This window comes from Camarhynchus parvulus, chromosome 1 (assembly GCF_901933205.1).
Source record: "Camarhynchus parvulus chromosome 1, STF_HiC, whole genome shotgun sequence".
Taxonomy (NCBI): Eukaryota; Metazoa; Chordata; class Aves; order Passeriformes; family Thraupidae; genus Camarhynchus; species Camarhynchus parvulus.
The window spans coordinates 69,525,162-69,552,855 of NC_044571.1; the positions used below are offsets into that span (position 1 = coordinate 69,525,162).

A 27,694-nucleotide genomic window follows, 5' to 3' on the forward strand; every position below is an offset into this window, starting at 1 on the left:
GCATTTGCTCCTTCTATTTTCACTAAATCTGTTTGCCTTCAGGGTTTGTTGATGTATACGAATTTTGAAAAAACTTCAGTTAATGTTTTCAAGTGGAAATGTTTGTCTGAAAGAATAACTCCCATGTTGCTGTTTTTCCAGGATTTGAGGAGGGGAAGGAAGGGAAGAGAAAAATGGGGGAGCAAGTAGGGTGTCAGGTCTGGCTGTCAAGTGTTTTTTTTTTTAATTGAAGACTGGAAATTGTTGGAGAGGTTCAGTGGTTTTGTTGGTGATTTTTCTTACCCCAAGCATCCTAGGTATCAATGTTAAACCTAATTATTTGGGATAAGGTTTTATAGCAACTTCATTGCACAGTTTTGCCCCCAGTTTTCCACTAACTAGGAATCTGTAAGCCAAAGCACCCTCTTGGTTGCATTTGAAAGTTTGAAGGGAGTCAGAAGGCCAGGGGAAAACAGGGGTCTCCTGCCAGCCAGAGCCTCTGCAAATGTGCTGTTCTCCAAATCTCTCATCTAGGAAAAAAACCACACCTTTTATTATATATGGGAAAGCTGCAGTGATTTATTTTCATGTACTCAGTGGAAACGAAAAGACTCTTTGTAAACCCTTTCTGTTTTAGATTCCATTTAGTAATAAGGTTTGGTTAAACCTAAAGCAACAGAACATGCTTTAACAGCAAAGTATCAGTTCAGAATTTGACTTTATTGAAAGTTAATATTCAGTTAAACTGGTCTGTGTGGACAAGCACTAAATCTGAGTTCATACATTTCTAGTCCTGAAGTTTACAAAGGGAGATGTATGCAGATTACTCCCTTCAGCCAGAGTATGGTATATTATTGTAGTAGCTTTCCAGTGTAGCTTCTTGGTTCCATGAGGAGTTTTATCTTTTCCACCTTAAAATATGTCAGCTAGCCTGGCCTTTTCACAACTCTCTCATCCCAATATCTTTTATTCACAGTGTCATGTTGCCCGGAATATTATCTATTGTTTCTGTGCTCTTATCCCATATGACTGATATTAAAAGCCAGTGTTGCTTGAAGTTAAGTCTCCTGCTCTTAAAGCAGGTTGTCTCCTTTGAATGAAACTCTCATCATGTTCTTGCCTGGACTTCTGGTTTTCAGATTGCACACAGAAAGGGCAGGATAAAGGTTTTTAATTGCTGCGTTTGCCCTCCTCTTGGTGCATTAAATTGAAATTACTAGCTTTTTCACTCTGAAAATCAGTGGAAATCAAGGCTTCTCTTACTGCAGTGTTAAACAGTTCTATGAACACAGCAGCTACTGCTGCTGCCTCTCTACAAAGGGTAGGCAGATGTCTACAGCTCCTCTGGTCCTTGTGTTGCATTTCGGGCATCCCGCAGTCTTTGTGCACAGCACTGCTCCCTTTTTGAGGAAAAGAAATACGTCCCATGGGAATGTGCATCCTTATCTTGGAGACACCGTAATACTTTGAGATCGATTGCACAGCTCCCAGTGGAGCAGGATTGTTGTCTGGGGTGGTTTCTAGCTTTTGGACAATGTAGCAATGAAAAAAAACATTATAAAGTTTAAAAAAATGTTTCATGTAAATATCTGGCGTAAAACACGTGAAAGTGTTTAGTATGAGTTGGGAGTTTAAAAAAGTATGGAAATAAAAGGTGGTTTGAATTTTTTATGTCTGTGAACCTAGCCTAACTTGTTGAGAAGTGCTTGGTTTGGGAAAATGAGAATTGTGGTTAGGGAGTGCAAAGAAGATGGATACTCCAGAGGGTGAGTCGTCTGCCTTTTAAAGACCTTTTTCCAAAAGCACTGCTAATGAAGTAATATCCTTCAAAGCAAGACTGGTATTTTAAAAGCTAGCTCTTAAGGGTTGAATACATAGAATAAATGAGGAAGCAAAAATTGTATCATCCCCCACAGATGCAAAATTTCAGCCTGCTGAGAAGAGATTGGACAGGGAGGAGGAGGAGAAGGTTGGCTCCTTCCCGATGTAGCATGTTTTTATCAGCCTCTGTTGCTGCAACCATTTTGACTGTGGATACAGAAAAGTGGTGCCTGAAGTTAGGAATCTGAACTGGTAGGGCTCTTCAGCACACTGCTTCTTTACTACTGTCTTCCCAAAATGTGGTGAATCGTAATTCCCTGCTGATGTGAGTAAATGTCTTGTATATATTGTACAAATTCATTGTTAACTGTCTGAAGAAGTGAAATGCATTTTTCTTTCATAATTTTATGCCTTTGGTTTTTTTAACCACTTGGGGTTTCTTTGCTAGATGTGTGTAGCAGTTGGAGTCCTGATGCCTCCCCACCCTAGCAAACTTCTGAGCTTTCCCCCTGTTTGCTTGTAGCCTTCTGTAAGGACTTAAAATTGCTCAAGAAAAGAGAATTATTCTAGTTTATTTCTTGATTTATAGTTTTATTATTGTATCTCCTCTGTATAATCTCTGCATATGGCTATCAGTTTGATGTTTTACATAGATGTTGCCACTTACCTGTTTTTAGTGTCATTTTTTTCTTTAGTTTTAATTTTTGCTACTCATTCAGAAGATAATTATTTTAATTTTTTGCCTTTCTTTAGGAATATTACCTTTTCTTAAAGAGAACAAGACTACTAAGGAAAGCAGACAGAAATGCTGTAACAGCAGTTCAGCCTTCCCTCATCCACATTATTCATTCTGCAAGGGGGAGTTGGGAGATTGCTGTTTAACATTTAGCCCCTGTCACTTGTGTGAGTACATAGCAGGGCCTGCTGTGTGTGTGCACTGCTATACAGCTTTGCTAACATTTCTCACTTGAATTTTAAAGAACTGTTTTTCAATAGTGTTACCACTGAGATAGTTTCTTTCTGAGGGCACTGACAGGAATCAGAGAACATGCTAAAGCAGCCAAACTTTGCACCTCAGGCAGGTAAAGAGCTGCACCATAGAAGCTTCCCTATGTAATAGCTAGTGAAATTCTATTTTTTAACATGTGTGTGTGTATATATATATAAAACATGCAATCAGCCAAGCTAATAGGTAATGTGAAACAAAAAGCTGGAAGACATGGTTAAGGAGTAGAGAAGTGTTTTTAGAAAAAATGTCTGGGTTTTTCATTCAATAACTGTTGCCTCTACTCTTTCTTGGTGGCTGTGTAATTACAAGGGCTGAAGTGGAGAATATATAATTCCTACAGCAGGACTGAAAACAAATGCAGTCTTTGCTTCTGTATTACTTGTGTCTGTCAAATATGTATAACCAGACTGGATTTTACATAGTCAACTCAATGTCCACTTCCTTTTCTGAATCCTGTCTGGAGGCCTCAGATCAAGCAGTAGTCTACTCTGTATGTAAAGACCTGTTTACATACAAAGTATTTAAATGGGCTTTATTTAAGATAATATTTGTATATATTAAGACTACAACTTCTAGATCTAACATGTTCTTATTATGTAAATTTTGCTGATGTGTGGAGCCATTTATTTTCAGTATCTGTACAGAGTACATCTGTTGCAGTATGACTAGTAGCCTAATTGGAAGGTCTCAGTGTAAAGGTTTTAATTTATGAAAAGCATCCTACAAAATGATATGAGGGTATTTTGCACAAGTCATGTTCTGCCTTTTTTGTGTCGCCAAAGCTGGGTCAGGCAGCTGGCTCTGAAAAGAACCTTTTTACACATATCAGAAGGAAAGTTTCTCCTGGAAATTAACTGGAAATCAAATTATGTACAACAGCAAAGTGAAATGTCTTCAGCAGACTTAATAGGGAGAGGCACAGCCATCATCCTAAAGTATTAAGAATCTCAGAACTTGTCTTTACTGTGGAGTTAATTCAAGTGTCGGCTAGTGCATGGCATCCTAACATAATTCCCAGGCATGAGTAGAGACTGCTCAGCCAGGGTAGTGAATGAGTCACCTGCTTGCCAAGGGCTGGTCAGTGCCAGCCCAGCTTTCCCTGATCCCTGGTTGTCTGGGCTGCAGACCAAGTGGGGCAGTTGTGGTGGTGAGTCGGTCACTCTGCAGGCAATACCCCTGCTCATGGGCAACTCGTAATTAGGCCTGCATGTAGGTAGCCTGAGTTAATACTCTTGACAATGGGCTCAAGAAGGCTTTCATTTTCCTCTTTCCTTTGAGAGTTCTGATGTGGTGATACTTGTTTTATTTCATTAGGGAGAAAATAAGCAGTCTCTAGGCAGGGCAGACTGGTTTAAGGGGTTGCCTTGGCTCACCAAGTGATGTTCCTTAGCTGCTGGGATTTGGCAGGTTGAGGTTGAAAATTGAAGCTGCAACCTCCAGACCAAGTCTAGACCATTCTCTGTGCTCTTTCTGCTGTACTTTTAAGTTTCTTTCTCTGGGCATGGGTTGTCATGGGTTCCTTGGAGGCCACAGGCACTCACTCCTGCGGAGGACTCTGCCTCCTTTCCTGCAGGAGGAGGACAGTGTGTAGCTCATCATTTATCTGAGCTGTCTCTAAACCATGTCCTCTTGTCTCTGTCTTGCACAGATCTTAGAAATGCTTGTTTTCAAAGAGATTGGAGGTTTTTGTTAGCTTAGGTGGTGGCTTCATTTTTTTCACTCTACGTCTAAGCTAAAAAACTGCTTAGTAACAGCATAGTTTACCTTTGAAAATAGCTTTCCCCGTCACTCAAGTTGTGATTGATGGGGGAAACCAGCTGTAACCAGTTACGCAAGGTGGCATATGCCCGAAGGAAGAGATGGGATGGTGTTTCTCTCTGAAAATAGTTAAGTCCTACAATTTAACTATTCAGAAAGTTCTTTTATCCTTTCCACCCCTCCACCTCCAGCTTCTCTCTTTCATCAAAGCCATTTCATGATTAATCCCAGTGCTGTCTCCCTGAATTTCCTCCATGCACACCCGTAGGGATGGGGGCTGGTTATAAAGAAGTGCGGAAAAAGGGAACATAGCTCTCCGATTCCTTTATTTTCTTTGAATCGCTATTGTTCCTTAAAATTTGAATTAATCAAATCAAATTCTCTCTGTACATATCTAGGAATGTGCTACATTTAATCTAGCTAAGTGTATTCTGTTCATCCACAAAAGTCCCTGTTTCAGGGCAAAGTGCATAGGGGAGGGCTTTCCAGAAGGTTTAGCATCTTGATGGACAGCTTTCTGCTGCCTTCATCTCTCCCAGCAGAAAGGGTGGCACATATGGCAAGGGCTGGTGGACAGATTGCGCGGCAGAAAATATCCATGGCGGATAAGCAAATGTTTTACTCTTTCTTGCTCTTCTCCTCTGCTCCATCAGCGAGAAGAAAATCTCACTAATTGTCTCCTTGTCTTTTTGACTGTTGGGGTACTTTTTTCACTTCCACTGGATATAAAAGCCCACCTGTTACAGCAGCAGTAATTAAATACTGCTTTCCTTATTCTTTTTGTGCTAGGAAGGAAATTTGTCTTCGGGTCTCCTGGCAGGTAAGTCTGTGTTTTTTAACTTCTATTTAATTATATTTCTTTCTATTTACTTTTTCACTGCTGCAAAAATCCAGAAACAAGTTTAGGTACTTGTAAGTTTCTTCTAGGTTTTGTTAATACACTTAGGCCTAAAACCTGCTCTATTGTTGAGAGTCCTGGGAGCATCTTAAACTCCCCAGGTGCTTGTCCTGTGTTGTTCCTAGCATGGGGTGATTTCTGACATAAAGCGGGGTTAGCCCCCAGAAACAGGCACTTCACTTACCACTTAACAGAACATTTAGTGTACCTACAGAAAACAGATCTTGCAAATTGTAAAGGGAGCTCCTACCTTTTGTCTTATGAAACATGATGGCAGGGAAAGGCAAATACTTGAGCAACACTTTTATAGGGTGGGTAGCAGTGCCTGCTGAAGAGACGGTGCAAGTTCAAGTTCTTTCATGGGGTTTGTACTCCCTGCAGACAAGGACATCTGACTGGTCATCCAAACCTGGGTGGCTTCTGTGTCATTTTCCTCCTTTTTCAGCGTTGCTCTTGTTCAGTAGGACTATGCAAAATTTAGTCTGTAGATGTGTAGCTGTATCTTTATTAGAGATTCATAGTTGTCTCCTTTTCTTCTATGCTGAGATGATTTATTTGATATAGCTCTGTATTTTCTGTAAAGAATGGGTATTTCATTGTAGGAACCTCCGTAGAGTCACAGTCCTTATCTGTCCTGTCTCATTTGAGACCAATTTGACTAAAGTAAAGCTATTTTAATCTCCTGGTCCCAAAATAGAAGCCGTTCCATTTGTGCCATAGAAGATGGCTGCTGCAGGATTTTTGCCTGTTTGAGCAAAACCTTCTGCCCACTTTTTTTATCTCTGGGCACCGAGTCCCTCTTTCCTCCTGTCATCCCCTGATGTCGAGCAACCCTGGCTTTGAGGCGGTGGTTTTGGGAGGTCGGTGTCATCCATCATCTCTCTTAAGGATGGTCAGTCTTGTGCTGCCCCTCGGTTTCCCCATTCCAGGCATCCCTTTGGTAGCTCAGATCCCCTGGACCTCTGCAGGCAGCTGTGGGGCAGAGAGGGGAGCACAGGCAGTGCTCCTGTGGTCCCCCTGCCTGGCAGCTCTCACACCCCAGTGCAGCAGGGACCCTTAACGCTGTGATGGTAATTAAAGCCCGTAGCCCCCAGTTGCCATGGAAACGCAGCACTCCACAAATACAACTTACGGTCCTGTTAGTTTTCCCAAATGCTCCTTATTTGTCAGATTTAAGCAGGATTTCGTGTCCTGTCCTTGAAAAATGCTGGACTGTGAAAATACCTAGCAAGGGAGTGCGTGTGCGCTTTTTTTTTGAAGAATTGCATATAAAAACTCTCACCCCTGGGGCAGGGAAGGACAATCATCACCCGTGACCTGTTGCCTTTGCAGTGATGGTGCCACATCAACACCTGGTGTAAGGCTGACTCCTTGTCTGTGAGGGCATTCCTTTGATGGAACAAAAAGACTAGCACAGAGGCAAAAAATAATCTCTGGAGAGATGGTTTTACTGCAAGCCCAGCGTTGCCTGGTTATGGTTCAGTGGAACAAAGTCACCATTCAGGCACAATATTATTTACTTTGAATATGAAAATTCCAGTCATTCTGCTGAACAACTTAAAAACATGGAAGAGGTTGCTCATCAGCACAAAAAATAGGTGTGTTGGGTAATTGGCACGTGGGGCTGCAGCAATAGCAGAAATTGCTGTGCCCTGTCCCAGGCTAATTGCTGTGCCCTGTCCATCTCTTGTAGATTTTTGACTCGGAGCTGCCAGGTACCATGTTTTGTCAAAACTTTAATTTGTTTGCATTTTCAGAAGAGGAGGAGTCTAAAAGTATTATTGCCTCATAAACTTGGACAGGGATTGAATCGGGGTTTGGTGTTTGAAGGCAGTGCAGCCTTTGGATATCAGTATAATTTACATGGATAATGTAAAGTCAATACATGTTGCTAGTACTGCTTCACTTGTTTGCTATATGGCTTTAATATTAAAGCAGATTGTATCTAATGAGCTGGGTCATGCTTATTGGGAGATGGGAAATAACACTTTTCCCCTGTGGTGATGTTTGCTAGCTATTTATTCTCATTATGTTTTTTTATTAATGTCTTCTGTCTTTTATTCTATCACTTAAGCTAGGGTCTGCTTTGAGAACAGTTACAAGTCATCAGCCTGATGCTGTAATTCCTGTGAAGAATACTGGACTGGGAACTAAGAACTAATGTTTAATTAATGTTATGATGTGGTTTTAAGAAATGGGTTTAACCACTGTCTAGTTTTTCTTTCCTGGGGCTTATGTCAAACACTCCTGACTGCTCAGAGATCCTGTTCACAGCCATGGCATTTGAATAAAGCCGGGGAATTTGAGAATTATGAGACCCTTCTTAGCTAGCTTAGGCAATCAGGGACTGTTGTCCATGGAGAATCGATTGTGGAAATCCTGTGACATTTTAAAATTAAGCCAACCTTTCCTGAAATCCAAGATGGATGACTGTGCTGTTGTTCAGAGTTATTGATTAGTGCGTGTTACATATTACCCCTCAAGGTCAAATCTGCCAGGCCAGGCCAGGACTGCCTGAATTTAGGGTCACCTGAAATCTTCTCCATAGCTGTTACAATTTTTTCCATATGCTCCCTTGCCACACTGGAGAGGAATAATGAAGGGTTATATACTGAAGCGTTCTGTGATGCTAGCTGGCAGCAAAATTTTGGGATCTCATCTCCTCTGAGATGAAGAGAAGAAGCAACCAATACCCAGTGGCCTTTAATCAAAGGGAAATTACAGATGGACAGTTTTTCACTTGCAGCTGGTTTAAATTACACAGAAGAAATTAATCATTGATTCAGTGGTTAGATAGATCTCAGTGCAAATGCATCCCCCTGGTTAGAGAGCTCTTAGGTGCAGAACTGAGATTTGCATCCCAGCCATTTTGGGATACAGAGACATTGGAGTCCTCCAAAGGAACAGGGGTGTCATTCATCTCAGGGTGTTTGTTTGACATTTGCTTTTGCTTGAGAAAATTACATAGACAGTTGTAAACAAAGTAAAAAATTGGGGTATATTAAAGGTAATTTTAAAAGAGATTAATTGTTAAGATGGATATTTTGCATAGTTGCTTACTTCTGGGGTATACTTGGGTTTTTTGTAAAATTTCGACCAGTCAGTTAATGGGCTGTAAATCTCTAGGATTTTAATAAGATCATTTAGAAATAGATTGCTTAAATCTCTGAGAGCATTAATTGCAAAATACATGTTTCCATTAACTTCAAACTGGAACTTGTGTTAACTATTTGTGACTTATGTAAAGACAACTACAGTTAAAAGGTTAACTTACTGCTACAGTTCCAGTTTGCTTGTGGTTTTCTTTTTTTTTTAAATAGCACCCATTCAGACAGAAGGAATAAATATTATGAAATCTGATGTAGGTATAAAGGCTGACATCTAATGCTTTTGTAAAAATGTGTTGAGCTTCTCCAGAGAATGTTCATTGCATCAATAAATCAGAACTAGAGGAGACCTAAGGATAAGGCTGTCTTTTTCAGTCTAAAATCACTCTTGTGCCGACTCCACTTAAAAAACTAAAATAAAAATTTGCACATCAAATTTGCGGTTGGGTGTCCAGTCTTGCCCAGTTCCCAAGTGGATTGTAATTTAAAACTGAAAGCAGGGCACCACATGCACTATTTGACTGTTTTAATGAAGTCCTGGGAAAATTATTTTCTAGGGAATTATATGACTTGAATAACAGGCCTGGCTGGCTCTTTTACCCACTTCATATTTTTTGTAATTCTGGTTATTTTTCCTGTTTGCAGCTTTCCTGGGCTGTTATCATCCTGTGAAGCTGGTAATCTGCTGTGATAGGAGACAGAGAAAATAATATAAGGGATGCAGAAAGAGGGTTGAAGTAGGATATTCTAAATGGCATGTTCTGGTATTGTGGATTTCAGGGATATAGTTCTTTACATCAGGGAATTTAGACCTGACCTGTCATCCCAGCTGTTGCTCAGACCACAAACTCTGTGTTTGTGAGCTTTGTAAATAAACTGACATTTTGCACTGGGAACAGATGGTAAAATGTCTTGAGATCAATAATTAGGCAGCCACAGTATATGATCAATAAAAATCATGGTGATTGTTTCCTTGGTCATGGAATGGGCTTGCCCCAAGTACAGCACAGCAGTGTGAAAGTAAAGAAATCTTGATTTTTTTAATTTCTTTTTTTTCAGGTGGTAGTGGTGTCTTTATTTAGGTATTTATTTTTGTTGGTTTAGGGTTTTCTTTGTGGTGGCAGTGAGATTTTTCTTTTCTTCTGAATCTTCATTCTGTAATGCACTATCTCTTTCTTCCAGACCTCTGCTGGCAGAGAGGTGTGGAAGGGTGGTCACATTAGCTGCAGAAGAGGTGGTGGGTGTAGTTTATTTGGCATTTAGTGATGATTTAAGTTACCAAGTCCGTGGCAGCGCTGAGGCAATGTCAGCTGCCACCAGGAAGAGCCAGTCTCTGGCCCTCTGCAGCAAAGCACGGGCCAGGGTTTGTCCCTGCACCAGCAGCATTCAGAGCCTGGGATGGGTCAGCTGTAGGAACAGGTATGTCTGCTCACCTCCTGCAGTGGTGGCAACAGAGTGACTGCCTGTGTCAAGCTCTTTTGATTACAGTAAACAGAGCCGGTCTCTGGGTATACCTTTGCTAAGAGAGAAGGCTTGTGATTGTAATTTTTTACATGGCAGTGAATGCCTGGTTGCTCCTCTCTGGTTTTACATTTTGTTCAAAATTTAAAGGAACTTGTTAAAATTTTTAACACAAAGAAGGATTAATTACAACCTCCTAAAAGAGAGGTGCAAATTTCTTTGACCATAGCCAGTTATAGATGTCAAACTATCTCATGGGTATATTTACTGTATGGCACTGACTCGTGGTCTGTCATAAACTGCCATGTGAGTTACATGGACTTCAAGGGATAGAAATTCTAGAAGCCTTCAAGGAGGGCAATTTGGGATGGTCACACTCAGGAGTCCTGACTGGATCTTCATTACAGTAGTGCACAGAATGATGTTGGGTTTTTCCATAGCCTCAGTAATGGTCTTCAACATGCTCATGGTGGGAAGTGGAGGGGCAAGTACCAATATCCACAGTCTTTGTGACCAGCGACAGGACTCAAGGAAACAGCATGAAGCTGAGCAAGGGATGTTTAGGTTGGATATCAGGAAAAGGTTTCCCACCCAGAGGATGGTTGAGCACTACAATGGTATCCCCAGGGAAATGATCACAGCACCAAGGCTTACAGAGTTCAAGAAGGGTTTGGGCAAATGCTCTCAGGCACATGGTGTGACTCTTGGGGTGTCCTCTGCAGGGCCAGGAGTTGAACTTGATGATCCTGATGGATCCCTTCCAACTCAGAATATTTTATGATTCTGCATATCAGAACTTGGTTCTTTCTTGGGTTTTTGGTTGGTTGGAGAAGGAGGAAGAGTCCTGGTTGTAATCAGTAGTAGGAACAAGTCTACAGTTTGGGCAGCACATGTACAGTGGTTTTTGCTGCCTGTGTGTCACTTTGCTCTGCAGGACCTGTTGGTGTTGCAGGTACCCCCAAGTTCAATACAACTCGTGCTGTGTATTCCTCCCCTGCCTTGACTGACAAAATAATTTGGTAAAGTCACAGTTTAATGCTGTGTTTTTCTAGAACATTTATCTGGTTTATTTTGCATTACATAAAGACCAGCCATTAGATGGGTCTCATCCCTTCTGCGTTAATCCAGGAGCATGAATGCAACGCGAGAGAGCTGTGGTTTGAGGGCCCCGTGCGCTGCTCTCCTTATCTGCTCTCCAATCTTTGAGCTCTTATATAATATGTTTAAGACTGTTTTTTGACTAATCTCTTTTGGGGTCTCATTTTGCTTTCTTAGTCTCCAGCAACAAAGAACTGCTATGCTCTTCCCTTGTGAAATCCTTTCCAGAAGGTGCACATTATCTACTGCAAGACAGGGCAACGATGAGCATCAATTTCCATGGCAGAATAGAAGCCTGGATTACAAATTACTATTTAATCCTTTTTACGTCAAAGGATATAATAATCCTTGTAAAATGTGCTCTAAGTCTTGTGCTTGGCTGTGTGAGGTTAAGGGGCAAAAATCAAAATAGGGAATCTCGTAAAAAGTAAGACATGAGGAAATGCGTGCGTTCAACATGAACTTCAGAATATGTTTAGAACTACATTTCAGCAGTCAGAAATAAAGATGATAGGCTGATACCTAGACTGCTAGTTTTCATTTTTCTCTATCTTTTCTGCTACTTTGCTAGAAAACAGTCTCTGTCGTGAGTGTTGCTTGCTGAATTACAGTAAAGAATTTAGGTACAAAGGAAGCATTTCTCTAATTTGATTTTTTTATCCCCCACAAGTAAGAACATTTACCAAAACTAACAAATATGAAGGTGCCTTAAGACTGTGAGAAAATGTGTTTTATTTTCTAAATCATCACGCTATGTGCGTCAAGCAGTGTGATTCTGTAAGGGAGAGAAGGGTCAATAAGGTTGGGAGGGATAAGGATTTAGTGTTTGAAATTGCAGACTGATGGCTGCACAACTTCCTGCCCAAGCAGCTATTTTAAGAGGGGCAAAGTTTAATAACATAAAAAGTTTAGAAAATAAATCCCATGGTGACAGACCTAGAGTCTTTTCTTGCCACACGGAGTATGCTATAACTTTGTTAGGTAAAAAGCAAAACAAGTAAGTTGCTTGAAACCAGTAGTTTCATATGATTCGTTTATTCCGTATTTTTATTACTGGCCTCTGTACTAAATCAGATGGGGCATACTGCATAGAATCTGTCCTTCTTACTGTGTAGCAATCCACAGAGGAAACCCAGAAATAAAGTTTGCAATATTTGCAATATTACTAATGGAATGAACTGGGCTAAGCCGTTTGCTGGTTTTTTCAGTGTAGTGTATTTAGAACATTACTAATAACCTAATAATCTGTATAGTCAAAATCCAAATAACAGAGTAGGACCAGATTAAAATTGTTATCTCATATTAAAGAACACAATTATTTGATCATATAACCATCATTCCACAATAGGGTATTTTTGTGCCAAATGCTAATTGCATGCTTCTAGTGCGACAATGCGTAATGTGGTGTCCTTGCTGTCACAAAATGGTCATCTTGCAGGTGAAGACACTGCACTGCACCAGCTCTTATGAAGCCATAAAATGTTTGTGTTATAAAAGGATTCATATTTGTAGATTTTTTGTTGTTCCTTTCTTTGACAAACTTACAGAAAACAGGAATATTCCCCTGATCTATCTTGGTGTTATATTTTGGTAAATCCAGAAGTCAAAAGTTTTGAAGAGAACTTCCATATTTCCTGCAAAATGAATAATTTCTATTTCTTTACTTGTTGCAGAAAATGACTGAAGAGCATATATAAATCATCCTGGAAGAAGTAGCTTCGCTGCTAGAAGGATCCATCAGCCTTTTTACCTTTAAAATGGGGACTGCAGGTGACGACATGGCTGCAGTGGAGCAGAATGCCTCTTTGAACCCTCTGTGCTTTGAGTGTGGCCAGCAGCACTGGACAAGGGAGAACCATCTCTACAACTACCAGAACGAAGTGGATGATGACTTGGTCTGCCACATTTGCCTTCAGCCCTTGTTGCAGCCATTGGACACTCCCTGTGGACACACTTTCTGCTACAAGTGCCTAAGGAACTTTCTGCAGGAGAAGGATTTCTGCCCACTGGATCGAAAAAGACTCCATTTTAAACTCTGCAAAAAATCCAGCATCCTTGTTCATAAACTGTTAGACAAGCTTTCTGTTTTGTGCCCCTTCTCTTCTGTGTGTCAGGAAGTGATGCAGCGATGTGACCTGGCGGCACATCTTAAAAACAGGTGAGTGCTGCAGGTGCTTGTGTTGCATTTTCCCTACACGCTTGTTTGTGGCCAGTTTGTGTAACAACAGAAATTGTGGGCAGGAGAGGGGGAGAGAGTTGGTGGTGGCTTTTCCATTCACAGCAGAAGACCCCAGGAAATGGTCAGTCTGTAGCTGTGCACAGGTAATGCAGTGGATTACCCTTTTTTTGTACATCACACCAGAAAATAATGAAGACTGCTTGGAAGCCATAGGGAAAATGACATGGATCATTAGAGGGCTGAATAAAATTAATTATCAAAAAAAATAAAATACAGTGGCGGTTGATTACAGATGGGGAAAAAAGGCTGAGGGAGTGGGAAAATTAGAGATGTGCAAACTCCTTCTGTAGAGAGGAGAGAACTGGTGCAATAGGAACAAAGATCAAATTCACATTTTAGGGGAAAATGCTTTATAATGGTCAGGCACCAGCATAGCTTGGTTAGCTAGCAGTTGTCCATTCCCCATTTTTAGAAGTGTTTATGAACATGTTAAACAAACTTTCATCAGGAACAGTTACATCAGAATTGATTCTACTTTGAGGTAGGCAGATGGACGTGGTATCTCTCAGGACTGATAGACCTTCTCTGCCTGCCCTCAGTCCAGTCCAGGGACACTGGTGGCCACCCAGACAGGTTCATTTGAGAGGTGCATGGGCCTACTCCATGGACTTGTTTCCAAGTCTTGGTCTATGTACCTCTGGAGACTCTTGCAGACCATCTTTGAGTGGAGAGTGGTGTTGCAGAGGAGATTGGGAGCGTGTGCGTGGTGCAGGTGTGCCTGCAGGCAGATGCTCTGCCAAGAAGGGGAAAAGGACAGAGACCACCTGCCTTGGTGACTATTTGTTCACACTCATATTTCCAGTGTGCCCTCTTCCTTTTTCCACACATCCTGAAGGCTTCTGGGGATTCACAGGTTGGGAGGAGCCTGGGCGTGCAGAACATGCCGCAGCCCTGTGGACTGTGGTGAACATGGAGCTGCCTGGCTATTTTTGGTTGTGGTAGTATGGTGTCCATGTTAGGGAGGTACAGGGGCTAATTTGGAGCCTTTCTCTCTAGGTTTTTTGTTGTTTTTTTTTTTTTTTAAATTCTCCACATAGTTTCCATGTTAGTTTAAGCACTTTCTTGTTTGCTTGTGGCAAGTAATTTCTATCTATATGATGACTTGGGGGTGGTGAGGAGGCCTAACTGTTATATGATTCTGTTTTAAGTAAAAGGCAAAATTTAACTGATTCTATTTTAATAAAAGGCAAAATGCTGTCAAGACTACTGCTAAATATCTGATTCATCTTCTGCTTTCCCACTGTCATATCCTCACTTCATCGGTCCTTTTTCCTTAGCTGACATAGTTTTGAATGATATTAGAGCTGTTTAGAATGGGGTCATGCAATTTATTTGTACATAGAACACTATGTATGTACTTTTTAAGTATACATAAAATATCCATTTACTTCACGCACAAGGTTGTCGTGGAATTCAAGTGAGCTGAGTCACAAGCTTTTTCTGTTTGTCAGCTGGAAAAAGCTTTCAGTTGCAGAAGGCTGCTCATTTTCAATTCCTTCTGTTGTCTTGGTTATCTTGGCTGATACATGTTTTGAGTATATGGTGATTTACGGTTTTCAATTAAGTTTATTTGCAAACATCTGAACCACCTGTAAATTACCATTGCTGGCATAAATGATGGCAGCAGCTGCATAGTGTGAATTTAATTCTATATGCATTAGTGAATCCAGTAAACTTCTACTACTGATCATTACATTTAGGAAAGAAATACAAAATTCAATATTATTTTAATTGTCGGTGTTGATTAATATAAACCAGTCTCAAAGAGCCTTTACATGAGGTGGTTTGTGTTTCTGAAGAAAGCAGTATGGTTGGTTAATTTTCACTGTCTAAAAACCTTCACACTAGGGTTTTCCAGTGTTTTTTTGTTAGCTTCATTTGAGCATAAAAGCTGGAAGAAAATGTCGTTGTATCCACCAGGTGCCTCAGAGTGTAAGGAGAATTACTGTAAGATGCTCCCACGAGGAGATGAGAGGCATCAGACACAAACCTGATTACTTCACAGTCACTAATTGCACTCCATGATACCTCATTGCACAAAGAAAATAGTCTTGATTTCTCAAACTCTTGAGTTTCATTACATTCCCTTGCAAACTTGGTTTTTAAAGTTCAACACGGTGCATGTAACATGATTTAAAGGGAAGAACCATATGAGTCATGTACTGTTTTTCAGTCACTTGGTATAGAAAATTTGCTAGTGTTTGGTAAAGTAAGTGTCAGTTCCATTCCCTGGAGTTGTTTAAGGAAAGACTGGATGTGGCACTCAATGCCATGAGCTAGTTGACATGGTGATGTTTTGTCATGGATTAGACTCCATGGTCTCAAAAGTTTCTTCCAACCTAGTTAATGCTGTGTTTCTGTGATTTCTAAATATCAAAGGTATATTTATGAGAAGAAAATCTGACAAAAAGTTAATGAGATTTTCTGTGTATGATTTTAATTGAGTTAATTCTTCTGGGTTATTCAGAAGTAAAAGAAGTCTATTGTATTATAATGAGAGGGTTGAGTATTGTATTTATTACTTTTTAGTTGGGCTTTAGCTGTTGCCTCCAGTATTTCCCTATGGTAGCTTAAGTTACCAGTTTGGATGGAGACATTTTTCCATCTGGGTAACACTGTAGATAATTTTATGTCAAATTAAATTTGACCTTTACATAGAATTGCATTTTTTTGGAATTGAAGAAACAATTGAGCTATTCACTGGGTGTCACTCACCATGCTTAATATATGGATACAGAGTAACAAAATCCATGGGAAGACAAGTTGTAAAGGCACAGAACTTTATCATTCAAAATCATGGCAATCCCAGTTATTTTGGTGTTTATGACAGTGCTGGTGAGCTCTGTTCTTCCCACCCTCTCCCATATTAGCTGCAGGCACTGTCCCTGCCTGGCACTTTAGAGCACCAGAAGTGAAGAGGATCTGTGGGATTTAACCCTCTTTTGAATAAGCAGATAGGCAACAAATTCGTAGTTTTTACTTGCTATGTGGACTCTAGCCATTGCTGGAAAGGTAAACAATCTCTCTCTGGTTGTTCTGTGCTCTGAAGCTGCTTGACTCCTTGTAAGCTTCTCACATTGCTGGGTGGGAGAGAGTAGTATGCAACAAAACCACTCTTATTTTTCCTTATTCTTCTCTGATTCCCAAACCTAGATAACTCCTGGTTCCTCATTTTCCCCATTTTCTTATTTTTTTTCCTTTTTTTTCCTGTCAGAAGAGAAACTGAGACCTAGACACTTAACTTTCCAAAGCCACACCAGGTTTTACTTCGAATTGCAGCTGTAAATCTTACTAGAATTACTCTTTAAGGTCACTTTTCTGGCAAAGTTTTATGAGCAATAGCAAAGGCACTTGGATTGCTTCTTTGCTTAAATACAGCTCCTGCTTGGGAAATGATTTAGTACAGCTGGTTTGAGGTTATTTAGTGTGTTTGCTTTTATCAAACCTCTAGACTGGGCAGAAGCTGATGGCGTAGGTTACAATGGATTCTTTCTTTTCAGTAGTCAGTGAGCAAATGTGTTTTTCAAGCTCCTACTGTTATTTTGCAGAAATACCCTGTAAACTACATCTTAATTTTGTATGAAAGCTCTTTTTATCAGCAGAGAGGGATTGCTGCTAGTGTTCTAAGAAGTCAGCTTTTAAATGAGAAATCCAGCAGACTTGGCTGTAAAAAAAACACAACAAAAACCCACCAAACAAAAAGACCCATTTTTCTTCTCTCTCTGATATGTATTAAGAGAAATTGAAGGTAAAAGCTGTACTTTGTCACCATCCAGAACTGAGCAGAAGCTGGTACTGAAGAGGGTAGAGGAAGAAGCTGAATATAAGGAGAAGCTGATTTCACATCACTAGAATAACTGCCCTTCAATCTTCCCATTAAGTAACATCACTGTTGCTTCAGCTGGCTGGTTGTACTGTCACAGAATAGTTTGAGTTGGAATCTTACTCTTGGGCATCTTGATTCATGAAAGAAATTAAAGAATTTCTAAAAATTCTTAAAACAGATCTCCCTTTGTTTTTGCTCCTAGACAAGATGTTCTGGCTTTATAGGTAGGTATGAAATACCATTTCTCTAAGTTTTTAATTCAGCCCTTATTTATGCAATTTGTTTTATGAGACTTTTTAGGAGTAAAGAACTCCTATCTTTAAAGCTTGTTTTGATCACGAGATGCCCATCTTTGTCCATAACGTGTTACAAGGTTTAGTCCAAAATGCTCTTTATCCCAGATATTTGGTGTTAGTGAAAGTGTGCGCCTCTGGAGATTTATTGGCACTTAACTGTTACACCTGCTGTATGGTTTTGCTGTTTGTGAATAATACATTCTTACTGCCAACAAAAATCTTTTTATGTTGCAAGTGGAAAGAAAAAAATCTCTGTGTAGATGTGCTTGAATACCAATACAGGGCTTTGCTGTTTGGTAAGGTGGCATGCTGTGTTCAAAGACCTAGGAACTGGCATCCCATGAATTAATATCTCCACTAGACTGCTACTTTCCTGGCAATGCAGTTGCACTGTACTAGACTGAAATTCAGAGTCTATTACAGTTACTGGTTAATTTGGGGAAGAATCTGTGGGGTTTTGCCTTTTGTGCATACAGTGCTGCACAAAAGGGATTCCACTGAACTGAGTAGGTGTGCTGTTTAGATTCTTGGTACTAGCTTTTGAAATGATAATTAAACATCACTGGCCAAAATAAACCTCAAATGTATTTGTATTTTGTGTGATGACTTTCATCACCTGCCAGGTAATGATGGGAGAATGTGCTGTGTGAGGGAGGGTGGAGGAGGACCTGGCTGTGGTTTAGGAGGCTTTGACAGAAATAGGACACTTCCAGGGATGAGTTTTTTGCTGTCCTGGTTTGACACAGCTTGAAGAAAACCCAAAACTCTTAAGGTGTGCTTTGCCACCTCGTGCAGGTCCTTTGGGCTCCTCGGGCCTTGTGAGGTGGCTGAGTCAGAGTCAGCAACAGTGCAGTGGTTTGTAGGAGATACCTAAGGAAGTGTCTGGCTCACAGAAGTAGTCCAGTAAGACTGGACTCTGCTGTCAGGCGCAGAGGGATTGAAGCATGGTTCTGTGACAGTGTTGGTTTTGAGCTGTTCATTTGCCTCTCTGCTGAGAAATCACCACTTCTATAGCACAGCAGTTCAGGGACAGCAAGGACACACAGCTTGGGGTGGTTTTGTCCTAAATTCTGGTGAATCGCTGTGGGAGAGCATGTCTGTCAGAGCTCCCAGCAGACTAAAGATTTTCTCTGCAAGAGCATTTACCCCTTGCTGTGTTGCTGCAGAAGTGAGTGATGTTGGAGATTGTTCCTTTTTTCAACCCCTGTTGCCAGCGTTAAAATTTGAGGGACCATGAGGCTAACCCATCAAGTTAAAGTATGCTAGAAATACTGAGGGAAGTGATAGCATCTTGCCTTTTCTTGTCTCTTGTGGCTGTTGTTTTGAGATTTGCATTGTGAAATGATCAATGATAGTAATTTCCTGCTGATTTTCACATGTAATTGTGTGTCTCTGGCCACCAGACAGATATATTGGCTGATCTGTCCCACTGTACCGGTGGTTTTCTGTAGTAAATGCTGTCTGGGCAAAGCCAAGAAATAGGGTTATGTTCCATCATTAAAATAAGAGAAACATTTTCACAAAGCAAAACCTTTCAAATAATTTTCATCTTTCCTGCTTACACTTTCTTAACTTTGAAGAACAAAATGACCAGCAGTTGCTTTGGGAAAAGCCCCAAGGATTTATTTCTGAAATGCATCATGTCATAATATGAACTGTCTCTAATGTATGTTTTAATGCATATTTCAGTGCATATTTGGGTTACCTTTTTCTACTCTTCTAAACATGGAGAACACAAAGGGAGACATGAGACGAGGGGAGAACACATGGAGAACTCCTCTGGGGAGGCCTTACAGCCTTTAGATACCTTTCAGTATCTAAAAGGAATATAAGAGCTGGAGAGGAATTTTTTTAAGGGCATTTAGTGATAGGTTAAGGGAAGTGGCTTTAAACAGAAAAAGGGTGGATTTAGGTTAAATAATAGGATGAAATGCTGTACCGTAAAGGTGGTGAGGCACTGGAAGAAGTTTCCTGGAAAAGCTGTGGATGCCCCATCGCTAAAAGTGTTCAAGGACAGGCAGGATGGGGCCCTGAGCAACCTGGTCTAATAGAAGGTGTTCCCTGCCTAGATGATCTCTAAGATCCCTTCCAACCACAGCCAGTCTATCATTCTATGTATATCATTAAAAAAAAAAAAAAGGTCTTTTCATATATATATATGAAAAGATATAATGTTATGTATGTATGACATGGCTGAGGGTCACAAAAGCTTTATCAATGTTCTTTGGATCTGGAAACTTTGTTAGCAGGTTATCTTCAAAATCCATGCTGAAACAGTCTAACCATATAATTACCAAATTACTTTTACAGAATGTCAGAACAGAATTGTGATTCTCAAAACATTCTGCTTTAGTAAGTTGGGATGTCATTAGGCTTATGCTGTCTTTTACTCTGTTAACACATTTCTTCTCTTGCAAGAATAAATAATTTCTTCTTTTGTTATAACAATCTGCAAAGTTCCCAAATGCTGAATCCTTTCAAGAATGTGCTTCCTTTTTTTCTGACACTGCTACAGTGTGAGCATTTTTGGATGGTCAGCAGCTTCAGAAGTAGGAACTTTAGAGGCATCAAATACTGTAAGAAGTGATTTATCAGACACTGGCAAAACTGTCACAGAGGCAGATGTAAGATTGATGTCCATGTCTAATTATGTGCATGTAAGTGCAAGATGATTCATTAAATGAAGGCTTTCCATAAATTTGCAACATTGCGGCCCTTTTCTTGCAATGAACTATTGTAGGCTTTTAAACATAAGCAAAAAAAAAATACTGCATTAAGAGTAATGGAAACTTAAAAAACTGAGTTTGTAATGAAAAGCATCAAATACTGTTGCATAAGGGAAACAAAAATGGCACCTTCTGTGTGAAGTCAGAAGGAAAAAGCAGGAGACAGGAGGGAGATGAGAACACCTTCTATTGGCCCAAGAGACAAGTGATGAACAGAGCTGTTACTTTTGCTAAATCTCTCATATGGACTCCTAGAGAAGCAGAATTTTATTTCAGTATTTTAACTCTTAGATTGCAATATAGGGAAAATTTTCATCTCTTTCCTCCTTTGAATAAGCCCAGGAAAATATGATGCTTACTTCTTTTCGCTTACTAAGGTAAAAGGAGATAGTTTCAGTACATCTCCAGTTGTGTCTTGGAACAGGGCTTCTCTTATGTGGATTTTTTGGACCATCTTTCCAGCAGGTTCTCTTCCAGAAACTGAAATGTAGAGAATCCACCTTCTAATGGAAGGTGTCCCTTTCCATGGCAGAGGGGTTGGAACTAGATGATCTTTAAGGCCCTTTCCGACACAAACCATTCTGTGATAACAAAATAAGTCTACATTCAGAAGGTGTTACAGCACATTGACTTCATGGCCAAAAAACTACCTAGTAGAAGTTTTGTGAAGAAAGCAGTATTGGGGTTTTGTCCACTAAAACATATTTTGGTCTTAAAATTAAGGGTGTTTAATATTTTTTTAATGCTGCGTTTAAAGCTATGGCTTTGAAGAAGACTGATTTAACTTGATTAAATACTTGGGCATTTTGTGCTACAAACAGGGTTGCAGGCTTGAAGCATGATATGAGTGTTGTCTTTACAGGTGTCCTGGGGCTTCTCATCGGAGACTTGCTCTGGAGAGAAGGAAAACGAGCAAGGTGCAGGCAGAAGCAGAGGGTGAGAGTGTTCTGGGTGGGCCCGAGCAGCCCAGCAGTTTGTCTCCGGACACTGATCAGGGAATAGTGCCAGCTGAGCCAAGCTTTACCTCGCCCACCCTGCCCGCCTGGACAGACGAGCCCGGCATCGACAATCCGCCTTTTGAGGAGAACCCAGCAGCAGACAGTATGTCATTACTTATCTTCTCACGTCTCTTTTATCAGATGTGGAAACATTTGTGGTGTCAGAGCTTGTCTCTTACCAACTGTGAATGTGCATCTTCATCTTTGGCTCTTTTCTTTTGCAATTTCTGGAGAGATATTAGTGTATTTTGATTATGTGCAGGTTTACAACTGAGATAAAGTCACAAGAAGGAAAGAAATATCTCTGAGTGTGTGCCAGCTGCTGTGGTGCTATATCATCCTTTATTGTGTCGGGGTGCAGTAGTTCATGTTAATTTGCTCGTGGGACTGGCCTCATAAGTGAGATGGAAGGAGTGTAGTTTCTGTAAAATTACAAAAGTTGGTTTCTAAGATGAGATTTGTTTCCTCCCCCCCAACTGGATCAGCACCTTTTTCACACACAGAGTGCTGTCGTGCTCGAGCAAAAAGACAGCTGAGTTCCTCCTGCACCCATCTGCACCGAATGAGCAGTAACACCTTTAGCATCTGGGGTTTTAGAGAGGAAGTGCTGAGCCTTACCACACAGGATGGTGGTCCTGTCCCCTTTCTTCTCTTCTATATTTGCCATCCTTTAGCATTCTCCTTTTTTCCTCTTTAGTTGTCTCCGTGTTTGCTTCAGAAATGGGCTCCTTCAGTTGACCCAGTAAATCAATAGCAGCTCCTCATGCAATTGCAAGACAAAGAGGTTATCGTGGGCTAACCCTTAAAATACATTTTTATTGTCGCCCTGATTTTTTAGGATTTTCTAAGCCTTCTGATGTTGACATTCTTGTAACGAACTTTCTCACACACTTTCTGTAAATAACTCATTGTTTTGCATTCTTTTATGGAGGAGGAGAAATTCTATGCACTGTTGGTTTGTCCAGTGTCATTGGAGAGGTGGCACTGTCACCCTCCAATGCACTGTCACTTTCGGAAAACTATAAATGTTGGAGTCAGAAAATAAACTTTGCTTTTTTCTTTACCTGGAGAGCAGCGGTGTGCACTTGTGTTCTTTCATGTCCTATAGTGACACATTTCTATCATCATCACCAAATGCAAATCCACCAGGTGACCCAATGAAGCACATGAAGTTGATTATAAGAGATGGGATCCAAAGGGTTGAGAGTATCCTATTCCAATCCAAATGACCCCATTTCAGGACGCATGGATGCTACTAAGTCACTAGCTGCTTTTTAACAAGCTAGGGGTTTCCACAAGTAGTAGAACTGATCCATTTGCACTGGTTTCGTTTTTTTGTTAAACTGCTGCTTTGTGGCCTGTCTACATTATCTTTTGGTTTGTTTTATTGGAGGTGAATGAAGTAGAAAAGATACTAATTGTCTTTCCTTTTTAAAAATAATTGGCAGCAAATCAACAGCCACCTACTTTGCCTGAAGGAGAGATCACTACTATCGAAATTCATCGATCCAATCCTTATATTGAATTGGGAATTAGCATAGTGGGTGGCAATGAAACACCTTTGATCAACATTGTCATTCAAGAGGTTTATCGAGATGGGATCATTGCCAGAGATGGAAGACTTCTTGCTGGAGACCAAATACTTCAAGTATGGAACCTAATTACATATTCTGTCTGCTTGCTTTCTGTTCACTCCTTGCAGAATTGTTGTTAAAATGAGATGGAAGATTTTCCTTGTCAGACTATGTTGTCTCAATGTTAGCTTTGCAATTATCAGTTGGAAAGCAAATTAATATTCAGAGCAGAGCCTGTTGTTCTAGCACTTTTGGCTGTCATGCTTTATGTTGTTTGTCGGACCAGTCCCTGGAATTATCTTTCCTCTCTAGCATCTGTTGTCAACATTTAAAATACAAGTTTATTTTTCTGTTTTTAAATGTTGTGGGACTTGGTCCTTATTTTAGCTTTACTCATGCATTCCAAAGGAGCCCAAGGTTATTTCTGGCTAGCAAGTTGGCGTAACTTGTCCTATGTAAGAAGCAATTTATGGATTGTAAGGCTGCCTTCATCTAAACTGTTACTAAAATATGGCTTCACTGTTGTCTTCCAAAAGCTGAGGCGGTTGACCAGCATCTTTCAATATGTATGAAAGACTCAGTGTTAGGTTTCAATGGAAGGATTTAAAGCAAGATGCTCCAAGCATTCAAAGAAAAAAAGCAGAATGTAAGTTGGTTTTGATTGAGTGTGTATTTTTGTTTTGGTTTTGAGTAATTAACCACGGGCAATTGAAAAAGATCAAGTTCTGTTAATTTTGAAGTTTTAGTTTTTATATTAGGAGAAGGGATTGTTTATGCGACACTAAGGTAACTGAGTGCTACATAAACAGATCAGTCACCCAGCTTCTATTTTTAATCCTTCCACCTGAAACAAGTATATTATCGTCAATTCAAAGTTACTTCAGTAGAAATGTTTGCTTTTGATCTGGCAGCCTAAGATCAGCCCAAATGTAATTGTAAGCCTTCTTCATTTCACTGTTTTGAAATCAAGCTGATAGAAGTAGCTTAAATACAGTAGTTATCCTTGGAATAAAATTAGTTTGCACTTCAGAAAATAAAGTCCCTTTTGAGAAATGTGCCTTTTTCCACTCTTGGAGTGTAAGCATAGTGGCTGGCCAAGAAAACAGCCCAAGGGCTTTCCAAGATGTTTCCTTTTCAACAAGTAATTGCAGACACTGATTGAATGCTGCCTCATTTATTTCTATACTAAGGGCTCTACTTGTTTGACAGAATAGGGAGCTTGAGTTCCAGTGAAGCTTTGGAAATTCCTACTGTTTGGGCAGGTGTCAGTTACAGTTTCCAAAGCCATAAATGGCAGTGAATTGACTGTAAATAGGAATTTACAAGCTGCAGTGAGTCTTCCATATCAACAGCCTGGCAGTGGGGCTGTCAGATGCTAAGTGAGTGTCCATGAGCGTCCTCCTCTTATACCAAGGGAAAGATGCAGAGGGTAAAACCTAAATTTTGAGGGCAGATAGAATATCTTTATTTGAATTTGCCTGTGCAGGTGCTGAGCTGTTGTATTAAAATGATCAGGTCCAATCTCTGCCGTCTGTAATTAGGTGCACTTAGGTGCAGCTCAGCATGCACACTGTGGTGGGATATTTCTGAAAATGTATTCCAAGGCTTTATGAGCTGTAAACGTCTAAAAGAAAGACCCAGAAAGGACTGTGAGATGAAACTCAGCATTTTCTTGCCCAGTCAGACAAGAAGTATTACCCTTTTAAGAGCTGTGGGAACAGCATTTAGTAACAGCTACATAAAAGCTTGTGTTGTCTGCAAGGTGCAGATAGGTGCCTAACAATTTCAAAGTGCTCTACAAATTGTGTCTTTTTTGTGCTGGACTGTGACTGTAATTCATGTGAAGCATGTCCTAATGAGAATCTCTTTCCCCAAGAAGTGCCAAGGCTGTTTTGTTCTGAAATTTTAAACTGCCTTATAGAAAGAAGAATTACATTTTATTGCATATATTCTTCTGTGCCCTTTGAGTGCTCACATATTTTATGTATTTACTCTAGCTAGCTACAGTTAAGAATAAAAATGGATTTAATTTAAAGGCTCTGATGGATGGGCCCTAGTGGTTTTTGCGGGAGGCAGCTCTAAGCGTTATTTCTCCTAGCTATGCCTGTTTTCCCTCTGCCCAAGGTTACAGCCTGTCTCAGGGCAGTAGCAGAGCAGGACACCACCGTGGCTTTGTCTGAGCTCATGGTGCTGCCAGCAGCAGTGGCTTTGTGCTGGGTTTTGTGCTGGAGGTGTCCCAGGGAGGGTGCAGTCCTCCTTCACTATCAGAAACCACCGCAGCCAAGTGGTTTGGCACAGGCTTCTGGGAGCCCCTCAGCTCAGGTGTGTGATGTAAATGTGGCAGCTGCTGTACATAGATTGCTTTGTATATTTTTATAATTTTAATATTACTATTAGATGGTGAGAAGCTGCATGTTTGGTTTTACTTACTTAGGTTGCAATGGGGACTGTTAAAAGGCTTAGGTAAGGCACATCAATCAGTATAGACTGTTTGGTGTTAGCTTCTATCTTGGGGCAGGGATTCCTCCACCAAGGCTAAGGATAAAATTCTAATGTTAACTTTGAATCCTTTCTTACAAAAGAAGGCAAACACAGCTTTCGTGCTGAATTTTTGTCATACTCCTCTTTTCTACCAAATCTCATTGTACTGTCAGCTCTTATTTTACAGTGCAAGAAATGACTGAGGATTACTGATCCTTGTATGAGTGGGCTGTATAATAAACACAGTTCTTAGTTTTAGGTAGAGAAAGTTTAATCTGTTTTTCATTTACAACTGAATTTTGGATGATACAGGTTATAAGTCTAAAGATCTGGCCTACTTGAAATCTGTGGAAAATCCAAGTTCATGCTAAGACTTGAGAATTAGTACAACTACCTTTTTTTTTACTGTGTTAATGAACGAAATTCATTATTCTTGACTTCAGTTTTTTTTCATGTTTTTTCACGTTATGAAAGTACTGCATATTGTACGACACAAGCTTCCCTTCAGAGATTTGGATGCATTCTTTTTATAGCTATTATTTTGCAGTTTTAAGTGATGCTGGGCTTGACACTGAAAGCATGTGCCATGCTCTTTTCCTGGAGGACAAACAATGTAAAGTTCTAAGGAAGACAAGTATAGGAGACAAGGAGGACAAAAGCCTTGGCCTGTGATGGCAGAGGGTGTTCACTTTTGGGGACATGTTGTCATCTTTGTGGGGAAAGGCCTAAAATACCGCTAGGCAAAGCTTAGATTGGATATTAGGAAAAATTTCTTCACAAAAGGGTTCGTAAGCACTAGAGCAGGCTGCCCAGGGAAGTGGTGGAGTCACCATCCCTGGAGATGTTTAAAAGACATGTAGGTGTGGAACTTGGAGACGTGGTTTACTGGTGGAGTTGGCAGTGCTGGATTAACGCTTGGGCTTGATGATGTTGAGGATCTTTTCCAACCTAAAAATAAGTTTGTGGATTGAACATCCAATGCAGGTTTGCAGGAAAAAATGGAAGTACAAGAGAAGAAGCCTAGTAAAGTCAAACATGAAGGTGGCTCCAAGGCTGGTTTTGCAGCGAGTGAATTTACTTTGGAAAGAGCTTAACTAAACATGCAAAAACACCATTGTGACTTCTTTTGCTGTCGTTTGCAGGTGAACAGCTTTGACATAAGCAACGTGTCCCACAACCACGCGCGGGCCGTGCTGTCGCAGCCGTGCTCAGTGCTGCAGCTGACGGTGCTGCGGGAGCGGCGGTTCGGCAGCCGCGCACACGGCCACGCCGACGCGCCGGGCTCCGCGCGCGAGGACAGCTTCCAGGTGACCCTGCACAAGCGCGACTCCAGCGAGCAGCTCGGCATCAAGCTGGTGCGCAGAACGGACGAGCCGGGGGTGTTCATCCTCGACCTCCTGGAAGGGGGCTTGGCTGCTCAGGACGGCAGGCTCTGCAGCAATGACCGCGTGCTGGCCATTAACGGACACGACCTGAAGCACGGCACGCCAGAGCTCGCTGCTCAGGTCATACAGGTAATTCACTTTCCCTGCCTGAGCCCTTGGCTTGGCTTTATTTCTAGAGTCTGTTCCCAGGCAGAACAGCTTGTGTGAGGCCTAAAAGCCTGTGTCAATGTAATTTACGGTGATTTATGTTTTGAAAATAAGAGTGAAGAACAGGATCTGCTTTGGCACCTGCCAGATGAACTTCACCTCCTCAGAAGTGAAAAATGCATTAGTCTTCCCTGGAATGCAGCCTGAAGGTTAGAAGACAACTCATGTAGCAAGGAGAGTAGCCTATTGTAGCGTACTGCTTAGCAGGGAAGAAGAAAAAAAAGAGGATTATTATTTTTCTATTTATGTATGTATTGTATTTTAATCTCTCAGTAAGCTCTATAGAAGTGGGCTTTGTTTTTTATTGATTTGGCTATGCATGGAATTGAGTTAAAACAAGAAAGTAATTTGTCAGACGTTAGAGTCAACAGGTAGCAGTTGCGAAGTCAAATAGAGGTTTTCCATGAGTTCTGCGTGGTACAAATCATTTTCTGAGTGTTTAGAAAAGGGCTATTTCCAATGTCTGGTTATGTCCTGGACACAAATACTACCCAAAGCTTGTTGCAGTGTGACATAGGACCCATCTGTGTCGCCACAGGAAAACCTTTACTCCATGCCTTTCTCCCAGTCTGTAAGGAAACAGATGCAGCACTTTGCTATTTCCTGCTGATGGGAGGTTAGTGAAAATAGCTTTGTTTTTAGGAAAGTTGGAATTTACCAATAGTATGTTCCTGCAGTCTAGTGCAGCCATCTTTGCTTAAAGCACCACATAGACAACTCTGATACAAAGGAGTAGTAAATATTTGTTTCAGGAATCATTTCAAGAGTTTTCCTTGCAGTAAAATTAAAATAACAACGATCTTGGGAATTGTAATTTCAGTTTCCCAATTC

At 40.7% G+C, this 27,694-nt stretch overlaps 1 protein-coding gene across 1 annotated transcript in view; it reads left to right on the forward strand.

Annotated features, from left to right (window-relative positions):
- Positions 1–27,694, forward strand: part of LNX2 (ligand of numb-protein X 2) — a 59,195-nt gene that overhangs the window by 19,406 nt on the left and 12,095 nt on the right. The window contains exons 2-5 of the mRNA XM_030949016.1: positions 12,805–13,289; positions 21,081–21,319; positions 22,665–22,864; positions 26,414–26,785. Coding sequence (XP_030804876.1) covers positions 12,889–13,289; positions 21,081–21,319; positions 22,665–22,864; positions 26,414–26,785 — 1,212 coding nt within the window. The 5' untranslated portion in view covers positions 12,805–12,888. The remainder of the gene's footprint in view (positions 1–12,804; positions 13,290–21,080; positions 21,320–22,664; positions 22,865–26,413; positions 26,786–27,694) is intronic.